At 35.7% G+C, this 13,357-nt stretch overlaps 1 protein-coding gene across 1 annotated transcript in view; it reads right to left on the bottom strand.

Moving 5' to 3' along the window:
- The window catches only part of LOC307143782 (alpha-tectorin-like), a gene marked incomplete at both ends in the record, with an annotated part of 61,345 nt that overhangs the window by 17,774 nt on the left and 30,214 nt on the right, over window positions 1–13,357 (bottom strand). Inside the window, one exon of the mRNA XM_079845543.1 lies at window positions 1,638–1,756. Coding sequence (XP_079701669.1) covers window positions 1,638–1,756 — 119 coding nt within the window. The remainder of the gene's footprint in view (window positions 1–1,637; window positions 1,757–13,357) is intronic.

Here is a 13,357-nt window from a genome sequence, read left to right as displayed (position 1 = left end):
TTAAAACATACCAATTTTACTTATATCATACCTGCAAACTAGTCGCTTTTCGGCGAAATGCGCCGTTTTGAATCAAAATATGTGATTTATTTGAATAACGCTCTCTGCCAACAGAAATCTATTCAAAAGAGGCGCCTCTCACTGCAAAAACGCGTTCTGTGTGATCGGGGCCTTACGGAGCTGTTTTGCTGAATATCATCATGATTGCAAATGTTACATTGAATTTTGTGGTTCAATAAACAAGTAAGTTAGCCTAAGTTAATATTAAGTTACTTACATTTTAGACACAGACAACATTGACTTTTTTGTTCTATTTCACTGAGGAAAATGGTTCCAAAGGAAAGCAACACACAGCGCGGTGTTTTGTTACTGAATGATTCAGGGTTTGAATGAATCATTTGAATGAATGACTCAATGACTCTCTCACTACACTCTAAAAAATGCTGGGTTAAAAATAACCCAAGTTGGGTTAAAAATGGACTAACCCAGCAATTGGGTTGTTTTAACCCAGCGATTGGGTTGTTTTAACCCAGCAATTGGGTTGTTTTAAGCAAACATTTAACCCAACCGCTGGGTTAAAACAACCCAATTGCTGGGTTAGTCCATTTTCAAAACAAATTGGGTTATTTTTTAGCCAGCATTTTTTAGATTGTAAGACGGTCACTTGCTGGCACCTATTGGCGGTTTAGTTTCAAGTTTAAAATATAATTGCATGTTTTCTTATTTGTATATTCAAACGTTTAAAACATCAATCTCATAACATAATTCGTTGTCGTTGTCATTTTTCAGTGTAAACTATTTAATTTGATTGGAAACAGCCCTATAGAGTCTTATTTTTATAACTGAATTTATTGATCAAATGTAAGAATTTGACATGAAAGATGATGCATACATTTAATAAGGTTAAAACAATGGCGTTTATAAAGTAAATAACTCCCTGGGGTAAATATCACAAATATGCAGATTTAAGCATGTAAAAGCTAATATAACACTGATGAGAATTACACCACCAAAAATCCACACATTGTACAGTACATACAATTTGATATGTACTGTACCTGATAGGCCCCATGTTAATCAATATCAAATCAAATTGTGAAATTAGTTTAAATGCCCAGCGTAAAATTTAATAGTGTAAATGTTTTTTTTGTTTGTTTGTTTTTTAATGCAAATGTTGTCTTTTCCCTTTACGTTCTTGTCAAAGTGCACCAGAATGCTTCGTTTACATGTTAAACCACAAAAACGTTCTACTGTGGGCAATGCCCCAGATCCCCCTACAAGTATTTAATTCGGAAACATGTCACCTTTTTCACCACTTGTGAGTTTGCAGGTATGTTATATTAGTGTTTGATCAACAAGGGTTTATACACTGCAGATTCGTAAACCTTTACATTTACCCATCATATTTTACTATAGATACTCCATATACACAGACAGAAAAACACACAGAAAGGGACACTGGCTAATATAATTGATAAATTAGACTGATATTTAACACATACATTGACCATTTTTTTCCCAACTAAAGTACTAAAGCATCTTGAATATGTAACATAACCAATTTATAAATAATGAGAGATTTTGTAAACTGACTGTTGGGCATCGATTGCTTGACAGAAGGCAAAGGTGAACAGCACAGTGCAGGTAAAGCTTAGTGGAGTTTGCAGTGAAGATAAACATCCTGAAGGAGAAACGGCTGGATGTGGAGACGCCGTTCTGCAGCATCTCCACTGTGTCGTCATTTGGATTGGGACACCTGAGAATATCAATAATGACAAATTCTTTCATTTGAAACATTCAACACAAACGTGATCTCCTGTAAACCATCACACATTTGAATTGCATGTTCAAAATGGAACCTTGTGCTTTAACAGAGCCAGAGCTTAACATTCTGGCCCCTGAATGATTATTGCTCTGTATTCCTCAAGGTAATAAACTATTTTTTTCTAGTGAATTAAATTAGTAATTTAATTTTCATATGAAATGTGCAGCAACAAATACTTTTTACCCATGATTTGCGGTCAAGTTCAATATAGATACTGCTGGATCATTGTGACATGCAGTGTTGGGCAGTAGCATTGCAAAATATAGCTTAATGGTAGTACTGCGATTTTTTAGCGATTCTGTTAACAGCTAGCAATGTACAATTTGTGAATTAATCAAGTTTTTAAATTGTCATTCTTTTCTATCAGTTTAGAAAAATCAGTTAAAGGGTTAGATCCAAATCAGTTCATGATTGTGAATCATTCAGACAGCTCATTCATCCACCAGATCTTTTGGAACTCTGGGTGTGCGATATGACGACATTTGATCATGAATGCTTAAAATGTCTCCAAGATCTATGTTTTGAGAAATATTGTTGTATCGTGCTATAGAGGACGTTCTATCAATTGCTATTCTATGGCTTTCACCTACGTCCCAACATGCAATGCAAGTACATGAAAAATTGGCTGGTGGGGCACGCTAGATGTCGGCGTGTTAACAGGATCGTATACATTCCTGGTGAGCTTTAGCAACACAGTGACACACACACAAAAAAAATCAACATCGCTAATATGGAAAGGATTTGGATCTTCCACAACAGACACGGCGCAAGCAACAGTTACTTGCAAATGTTGCAATGATGAGATTTGCACGTCAGATGACAACACTACAAATCTTTTTAACCTCCTCAAAAGAAAACACCTCAAACCTGGTCCTGTTTTAGCTTCAAACCTAATCAAGCACACCTGCAGTTAATTAAACTCGTAGGGATTACTAGAAAGCTACAGGCAGGTGAGTTTGAACAAGGTTGGAGCAAAACTCTGCAGGACAGTGGCCCTCGAGGACCCCTGCCTTAAAGAATATGCTGACAGTCAAACTGTGAGGATGAGGAACTCTAATGAAGGAGGCACGATGTTTGTCTCGTATTTAATGGAAATGTCTAACAAGTCATGGTAAAAATAATGTTATTCATAATTTCAAATTAAATAAATAGTAGCAGTATATTCAATTGAATTCAATTGAATTCAAATTTATTTGTATAGCGCTTTTCACAATACACATTGTTTCAAAGCAGCTTCACAGAAAGTGCATTTCATAAATGTACATTGAAAAATGTTAGAAAGAGAATGTTAAAGAAAAATGTTAGGATAAGTTAATCAATCATGTATTATTTTAGGCCATAACAACGCTGGCGTTGAGTCGTCTCTTCACAGGTGTCGAGTCGTCTCATCACAGGTGTTGGGGCATCTGAAGTCTCCATGAGAGGCTGGATACAAACTGGAGCATCACATGTATGCATCACAAACTAGTGTCCCGAGATAACAACAGAAAAGCAGATGGGAAATAATTAGCATAGCTGATGTTCAGAATATTAATGCTGTTGGTGCGATTTAACTGTAGTATAAAACGTATTTATAATGTGAATGCTTGGCTAAAGAGATGCGTCTTTAATCTAGTTTTAAACTGGGACAGCGAGTCTGAACCTCGAACAATATCAGGAAGACTATTCCAGAGTTTAGGAGCTAAATGTGAAAATGCCCTCCCTCCTTTAGTGGACTTAGATATCCTAGGAATGACCAGAAGCCTCGAGTTTAGTGATCTTAAAGAGCGCGATGGATTGTAGGGCGATAAAAGATCCGTTAAATACACTGGAGCTAAACCATTTAGGGCTTTATAGGTCAGTAGCAATACTTTGTAATTGATATGGAACTTAATAGGTAACCAGTGTAGAGATGATAAAATTGGTGTTATATGATCATATTTTCTTGACCTAGTAAGAACTCTAGCAGCTGCGTTTTGGACTAACTGTAGCTTGTTTATTGATGATGCAGGACAACCAGCTAATAAAGCATTACAGTAATCTAGTCTCGAGGTCATGAATGCATGAACAAACTTTTCTTCATCAGAGATAGATAGCATGTTACGTAGCTTAGCAATGTTTCTAAGGTGGAAAAATGCCGTTCTTGTAACATATGAAATATGATTTTCGAAAGACAAGTTGCGGTCTTATATAACACCCAGGTCTTTTACTGTAGTGGATAAAGTGACAAGATATCCTTCCAAGTTAAAGTTGTATTGTGAGAGGTTTTGTGGGCAGTTTTTTAGGACCAATAAGTAATACCTCCGTTTTATCTGAATTCAATAGCAGAAAATTACACGTCATCCAGTGTTTAATATCATCAACACACGCTGTCAGTTTAGATAATTTTGCGTTTTAATCTGGTCGTGATGAAATATATAATTGAGTGTCATCAGCATAACAGTGGAAATTAATTCCATGTTTTCTTATAATATTACCAAGTGGCAGCATATATATAGAGAATAGCAGAGGGCCTAACACAGATCCTTGCGGCACCCCATAGTCTACTGATGTTATCTTTGATTTTTCCCCATTTAGACAGACAAAATGGTAGCGGTCTGATAAATACGATCTAAACCAGTTTAATGCCTGTCCCTGAACACCAGTGCAATTTTGAAGTCGATCTAATAGTATTTTATGATCTATAGTATCGAACGCAGCACTAAGATCGAGTAGAACTAGTATTGAGATACAGCCTTGGTCAGAAGCTAGAAGTAAATCATTTGTGATTTTAACGAGCGCAGTTTCTGTGCTGTGATGCGGCCTGAATCCTGATTGAAATTTTTCATAGATATCATTTTCTTGCAAGAAAGAGCACAATTGAGCGGACACAACTTTTTCTAGTATTTTAGACATAAATGGAAGATTTGAAATTGGTCTGTAATTTGCTAGGTTATTATGATCTAATTGTGGCTTCTTAATGAGAGGCTTTATGACTGCCAACTTGAATATTCTTGGAACATGACCTAAAGATAAAGACGAGTTAATAATATTGAGAAGAGGCTCTTCCTCTACAGGTAACAACTCTTTCAGTAGTTTAGTGGGTATTGGATCTAATAAACATGTTGTTGGTTTAGATGCAATGATAAGTTTATTTAGCTCTTCCTGTCCTATAGTTGTAAAGCGGTGTAGTAGTTCTTGAGGGGCGATAATTGCGGTTGAATCATAAGACATTATTAATGATTGTACATTTACCATTTTGTTTCTGATGCTTTCTATTTTGTCAGCGAAGAAGTTCATAAAATCATTACTACTAAACTGTAACGGAATATTTTGTTCAGGCGATGCTTGTTTATTTGTTAGTGTAGCCACAGTGTTAAATAAAAACCTTGGATTATTTTGGTTATTTTCTATTAGTTTGCGGAGATGCTCAGCCCTGGCTGCTTTTAGGGCCTTTTTATAACGTGACATACTATCTTTCAACGCGATTCTAAAGACCTCTAAAATTAGTTTGTTTCCATTTACGCTCTAAGTTACGAGTTTCTCTCTTGATAACATGTGTAGCACTGTTGTACCATGGTGCTTTAGTTTTCTCTCTAACCTTTTTTAATCTAATTGGTGCTACAATTTCTAATGTACTAGAGAAAATGGTGCTCATACTGCTAGTCATTTCCTCTAGTTCATCTGTTTGTTTGGGTTCACTTAGCAGCTGAGACAGATAAGGGAGGCTATTTGAGAATCTATCTATAGTGGTTGGAAGGATTGTTCTGCCTGGTCGATAACGTGGCACAACATGACAGATTTCAGCAGTACGCAGTATGCAAGTTACGTTGTAATGGTCAGTGACATCATCACTTTGCGGTATAATATCTATATCGGTTGGGTTCGTTCCATGTGATATAATTAAATCTAGTGTGTGAAAAAAATAAAATAATTGATAAAGTTAGTGAAACCCTTATATTTTCTAAGGCTTTGCCTATGTGTGTGATGTGTGTGTTGAGTTTCATGCAATTTGAGGCATAAGCATTGTCATGACTACCGTATTTGGTGACACTTTATAATAAATGCACGCTATGCAGCATTAGTTAAGCATTAGTAAACATTTAATTCATCATTTATAAAGCATTAACATACATTAATAGGCAGTTATAAATGCTTTATTCTTGATTTATAAGCATATCTGTAATGTGTTTAAAAATTGTATTTTCATATTTATAAATATAAATGATCAATTTATCATTTCTAAATGAAGTATTACATTATTTACAAACCAGTTATTTAGGCAACCTGGTCTCACAGAATTACATGAAATGAACACGGGCCATTTAACTCAAAATTCGTGGCAGTTTCATGGAATCGCCGAAAATTCCCTGATGGGTCCACGGAAGTGATACCTATGTAAGTCAATGACAGTATACAGACGCGTTGGGCATGGTTATCATCATGAAACTATGATTTTTCCATTATGACATGGAGTGTGATTCTCGATTTAATCAGCCAGCATAATTTTATTTACAATTATTTCTTTTTTTTAATTTACAGTATTCAGACACGTTTTGAACACGTAACCCAATCCCTTCCCTAAACCTACCCATTTGTGTATTATAAAAAACAGGATTATTACAGGCAGATACGACTGCAGGCACAATTTATTCAAAAAGCACAAGAGCCCAAACGATTAATTTGTGTGAAGAAAATCCCCAAAAGTGATCAGCAGCGTCGAGTCCATCCGCCAAATATCATAAACATATTTCAAATTTTACCGCCGGAAGAAACGTTACGTCAGCTTTGACAGCATTGGCTGTCATATGTCTCGTCACCAATTGCGTTATTACGTCGGGTTTGATTGTAAAATGCCATTGGCTCTCGTGTGTCTCGTGACAGATTGCGTCGTGTTAAAGAGCCGTGTTTATTATTTGAATGAGATATGAATGAGTGTGTTCATGGAGAGGCGGGATCCTCATTTTAGGGATTAAAAAATTAAGATCATTTTTGTTCTTTACATGAAGACATTGTGTGACTTCAGAAGACATGAGTTAATACTTGTATACTGTTTTTGGTCAGTTTTTGCAATAAATACCTGTGACTGTACTTGTATTTGCCTGTTATGCGTTTTATATTGTTGAGAGTGGGTAGGTTTAGGGTAGGAGTGGAGTTAGTTGCTCCAAAATAAAAAAGTAGCCTATAAATATTCATAAAATCATGTCTACTGTTTACTCTCATTGACTTACAAAGGCATCACTTCCGTGGACCCATCACAGAATTTTTGGCGATTCCGTGAAACTGCCAAGGATTTTGAGTTAAAGGGCCCGTGTTCATTTCACGGAATTCTGTGAGATCAGGTTGTATTTAGGAGTTGCCAGTGGTTCATCAGATCATTTATAAAGTGTAAGTAAAGGATTAATAAACTATCTAAATGTACATTTATACATCTTATTATTTAGACATATATTAATAGTTGCTCAGTGTGTTAATAAATACTTTATTAACATGTATTCCTACTGTAATTCATGATTAATTCAGGTAGATAAAACATTTATAAAACATTTAGTAGTTGTCAGTTAACTATTTTTGTGAGCTCATCTAAAGTGAGGACTATTTATGCCTCGTAAAGTTTTTACAAAGGAGATTTAAAGGCTCAGTTCTCTTCTGAACATAAAAAAGGAAACAAACACAACACAGGAGGAATATAGCACATATAAATAATGATTTCAAAATGCAAAAATGGAGACTGTACACCTAGTAACTTAATATAAAATTAAAATTAAACCTCTTCAATGTCATATAAAATAATATTCTTGTAGACCGCCAAAAAACATAACTACAGTAAAATGAAACTAAGCCTCTGCAATCTGATATAAAAATACATTTCTGTAAAGTGTAAACATTGCTGAATAAAAATGTACCAGTGAATCATACATCATGCTTATAAATCAAGAATAAAGCATTTATAGCTGTATTTATAAACTGTGTAAATTTCCACCCATTTAGCCCAAAAACCGAAAACTAATGGCTTGGTCAAAAGGAATTCTGCGTGTAAGCCTTTTCAGCATTTCTGTGAAGTTCTCTTAATTTATTGATATCTCATTTTAAATCTGACTCCATTAATAATTTTATCTGACTCCAATTCTAAGTGACTCCATAAAGTGTGTTACATTTAGAGTTTATCAGCTGATTTTACGATTAGTTGCGATAAGGTACGCACCATGAAAAAAGCAAAGGAAAAATTATTTCTTTGCATTTTTTATTCAATTATGATAACAATAATAATCAAATTTTTTTTTTTAACTAGACCCTACAGTATTTTAGATACAGTCCTCTACCAAACGGTTGAGACGTCTGTTCATAATAAAAGAACAACACTCAGAACAAGTCATATTAAGTGCAATTTCTTGACCAATAAAAAATCTGATGGCTGCTATTGATGGCTCCAAACACATCAAGTGTGTGTGTGTGTGTGTGTGAGAGAGAGCGAGTCTGTCATAGAGTGAGTGTGTGTGTGTGTGTGTGTGTGTGTGTGTGTGTGTGTGTGTGTGTGTGGGAAAGTGAGTGAGTGTGTGTGTGTGTGAGTGAGTGAGTGAGTGAGTGAGTGAGAGTGTGTGTGTGTGTGTGTGTGTGTGTGTCTGTGAGTGTGTGTGTGTGTGTATGTGTGTGAGAGAGTGAGTGAATGTGTGTGTGTGTGAGTGTGTGTGAGTGTGTGAGTGTGTGTGTGTGTGTGTGTGTGTGTGTGTGTGTGTGTGTGTGTGTGTGTGTGTGTGTGTGTGTGTGTGTGTGTGTGTGTGTGTGTGTGTGTGTGTGTGTGTGTGTGTGTGTGAGTGAGTGTGTGAGTGAGTGCGGGAGTGAGAGTCTGTGAGTGAGTGAGTGAGTGAGTGAGTGAGTGAGTGAGTGAGTGTGTGAGTGAGTGAGTGTGTGTGAGTGTGTGTGTGTGTGTGTGTGTGTGTGTGTGTGTGTGTGTGTGTGTGTGTGTGTGTGTGTGTGTGTGTGTGTGTGTGTGTGTGTGTGTGTGTATGAGAGTGAGTGAGTGAGTGAGTGAGTGAGTGAGTGAGTGAGTGAGTGAGTGAGTGAGTGAGTCTGTCAGAGAGAAAGTAAGTGGTCTTGAACCGTAAAATGATTTGGCGTCCATCTATCATGTCTAAAACATAAAGAAAACAATTTGTGTTACAAACCATGTACTCTTACAGTGCTAGTCATATAGTAATACACAAACATAGTCAATTTTAAATTATGAAATTAATAGTAACACCAGAATTGGTATTAATTCTTCAAATTTATTCTTGATATTTACCATATACAGTAAGTTACAGAAATTGTGAAGAAAATGATATTAATCAAATATTTTTCATCAAATATGTAATTAAATAATATGAAATTAATAATTTTAACAACACTAACCCTTTTGTTCATTGTAAATAGCTAATTTTACCAACATAAACTAATTTTACCAACATTAGCTAATTTACCAACATTAGCTAGCTTCTCTACCATAAAATGACAACTCATCCGTTTGGTAGAGCATGTTTTGAAAAAATTATTTGACCCTTATAAAACTTATTTTTGTTTAATTAAGTTACATAATTCTGTTTAACAACTCCTCTGAAATGATAAAATGTCAACAAAATAGTCTTACCTTTAAAAGTTCCGCCGATATGCGTCATCAAAGAACGAGTAAATTTTCGCTGTGTCACGTGCTGTTTGAAGGCACACTGAAAAGGCATGCTGCTCACAGACACAGTGCCATCTAGTGATTTTTTTTTTGCATCGCACAACTACACCAAACGATAGAGATGGCTCATTCAGATTGAGTTAAGCTTGATGCATTTTTCAATGAAACATAGTGACTTAAAGTGTGGTCTACCAAATGGTTGAGTAGTACCTTAAAGGGTTAATTTAGATCATTGATTTTCTTTGTATCTTCCTAGTTTTCATTTTCGTTCATCGAGAGACCCAATATCGCAGAGAGACAGACGCGTCCGGTTCGCGCACTCACAGGCAGAAAACGGTTACTTCTGTAATTAGTCAGAGGATGCAGAGTTTTACCTTTAAGTGGTTGCACATGCTCACTCAACAAAAAGTGTAATTTTAGTAATATTCACGGACTACAACTTGCCAATCCAGCGATAGTCAGGAATCGGAATGTTGCGCACGCTGCGCCCCATGCTTCAGTCGTGGCGTCATCGGTGTGATCTATCATAACCCTAGATTTTGCGGTAATAAAGGAGTATACATCGATCCATACTAGAATAATGATTTCAGAATCATACAAGATAAATCAAGATTAACATTTATTTTGGCCAGACAGGAACTGTAAATAAGTAAACAAGAATCCATGGTACACAACTGATCAGCATAAAAACATAAAACACAATTGCAAAGCAATATGAAAACAATTTAAAAGAGTCATCATGTCTGGCACATCTACATGCAGTTTGCACCACACGGGGGGTTCTGACTACAGAATATTCCCCCCTGAGAGTTAGATTATCCAGCCTTAAATACTTCAACTAGAACAAAAGGGTTGTAAATATTTGCAACACCCCCACCTGGTTTTGGGGGAGTGGATCAGATATCTTTGAAGAGACTCCTCAAAAGGAGAACTGAATTCTCATAAGTTTTCTCAGTAGTATCTTTCTAATACTACTAGTGACTGCAGTGAAACTGAGACCATTTTACCATTCACACCGAGACCTTTAAAAAGACATCAAACATGAAAGGGATAAAACAATAGATTTACAAGATACATCATCACTGGTATATCTGCATTTGGTGACTTGAAACAAGGACAAGGAAAGGGCAAAATGGGGAGGGGGGAGAAATGTTTGTCAGGGTGTTGTCACAGTTTCTGTGAGATCTTCTCTCAAGATTAGTGACTTTTATTGTTCAATTGCTGAGGTGTGTATCTCAGCTTTTGTCTTAGCACCAAAACCGATCCTTACAACTGCTAGGCAGTAATGTCTATTAATGCTTTATAAATGATGAGTTAACTATTTACTAATGCTTAACTAATGCTTCATAGCGTGCAGTTATTATAAAGTGTTACCAGTCTTTATTTACAAACTATTGACTGACCATGAACAGGTAATAACTGACTTGCATTTTTCATTCGTTGTTTCGCGGTCTTGCTGTATTTTTAATTTTATTTTAACAATTACATTTTGAGCTAAAAGTTTGTTGTAACGCAAGCATAACTGAACATGTACCGAGTAAAATATTACTGAACATTGATTAGTAATGCCTTACACTACTGCGTTACAACAAAAAGTAATATGTTACTGTAATGCATTACTTTTGTAGCACGTACTCCCAACACTGAAAATCAGTCAATGTAAGCAGAAGTTATAACACACTTCCTGTTTCCCTTTTTCCACCATAAATGTGTTGCCTCGCCACAGCCAAACCGTTCAAGATATAAAAAATCTGCTTGCAATTTAGCTTCCTTAATGTCTACATTATGGGACCCTACAAAGTTTGCAATATCTGAAATCCCTGTCCTTGTGGAGACATTTTTTGGTCCACATGAGGAAAACAGCTTATAAATCATACAAAGTGATGTCTTTTGTAAATGTAAAAATGCAGGAAGCTTTCTGTTATGGGTGTGTAAGGGAATAGAGTAGCCTATACAGTTTGTAGTATGTAGTATAGAAATCATTATGTCTATGTAAGTCCCAATAAAAAAACACTACATGTCACTTTTAGTCATCCCAGTCTCAAAGAAATAAGTTTCAGTGCAAATAATTGTTAAGTAATATGTTATTGTTCTTATGGGTTTTGAATTAATTTTGAATTAATGAACAGTCATGTGCCTCAACAAGTAAAGTCATAACATAATAATACCTTTGCAAATAGTTAGCTAATGATTAATTAAAGCGGACAACTGGAAGTTGAAATGCATGGTTGTGGTAATTAACACATTCATTTACACTTGTTTTGGTCTACAAATTTTGTCATTCACTGCCATTATAATGCTTGGATTAGCCAGGACATTTTTTTAATATATAACTCTGATTGTATTCGTCTGAATGAAGAATATCATATACACTAGGATGGCTGGAGGGTAATTAAATTATGGTATATCATTTTCATTTTTGGGTGAACTATCCCTTTAAGATCGGCCTTGAGTACTCCAACACTAGTGTGTGTGTGTGTGTGTGTGTGTGTAAGAAAATCCTTTTGTTATCTGTTGATTGCAAGGGTTATGTCATGCATTTAAACACAAACCTACATGTGTGATTTGTTATTTGCAATATTCAAGTGATTTATTTGTGTTATACTGAGTGAAGTTTTCCAGAGATCCTTAGGAAATTGTAATTCTTCTTATTTGCATATTCTTATGTCATTCTATATTTAAATATATTTAAATTTTTTAATTTTGTAGTTTAAGTGGCGGTAGTGGTGTTGTATTTTCTGTGCTCCATATCAATAGAGGTTAGAGAATTCTGAGTAGGGTGTAGGGATGAAACGATTACCGGTTTCACGATAAGCGATTAAATTAAGGGACGGTTAGTAGTAATGTTTAAAATTTGATTATCATTAAAACCGTGTGTGATTATCACAATTTTGAAAACTTATGGTTAATCTTGTCCAGTCAGCGTCAGTCAGATGCAGACAGCGCGCAACGCTGTGATTTTTCAGACTTCTAAAAAAATCTGAGGTGTGGTAATTTTTGGGCTTTTACAAAAGTCCTGAGGGAAACTTAAACGAAGATGGTCACCCTGTCTGCAGAACATGCCAGAAGAAAGTCGCTGTAATAGGGGGAAAACACTTCAAAACTATGAACGCAAGGCAAGTGGACTTTGACCTCAATACCAAAACTACGTCTGGGAAATAATAACGTGAAGCGAACGAACATATTCAGTCAAGACTAGGGTGACATTTAAGGGATAATAATCAGGGCTTGACATTAACAACCGCCATTTGCGGGTGTAACGTTATTTCGGCTAGCCTTAACACACTAGCCACTTTGGTGGTTGAAATTATTATAGTCTTCTCAAAATCTGTTATAATCGCGTTGCACATTATCACACGTGTTTCTATTGAGTTTATGAATGCACTGTCTCATAATCAGAGGCGTTCAGATTAGCCAGAGTTTTGTTCAGAGCGCGCTCTCACACACTGAAATCTGCACTCAAAGCAGATAAACGTGGGATGAACGCAGGAGATTCACTCATCATACAGTGGTTGACTGTTTTTGTTCTATTTCAGCAGCGAAAATAGTCCAGGCAAAGTAACTCATTTTGGAGCCAAAAATAGATCTAATTGTAAAATATATATTTTTTTCAGCTTAGATCATTTCTATGAGGTGTCCAGAACAACATACTAAAAGTCCTAAGAAATCCTAGTTGAGGAAATATGTTAAATTCTCATCAATCCGAGATGTGTGCCAGTAAGGCCAGACAACAATAGACCCCAATGGGGCTATTTTTTTTCATTAACTCCTATCAAAGTAAGACTTTCTACAATGAAAGTATCCATGAAAAGTAAAATGTTTTGTATTACAAGTTTCTTTAAAAATGAATTTGAATATGCAAATGAGCTATAGACTAATCGAATAAAGGCTACCCAAAATATACCCGCATA

The sequence above is a fragment of the Gobio gobio genome, assembly GCF_949357685.1.
Source record: "Gobio gobio genome assembly, chromosome: 20".
Taxonomy (NCBI): Eukaryota; Metazoa; Chordata; class Actinopteri; order Cypriniformes; family Gobionidae; genus Gobio; species Gobio gobio.
Note: the sequence above shows the minus strand (reverse complement) of the source record. Positions and strands in the feature narration are given on the sequence as shown.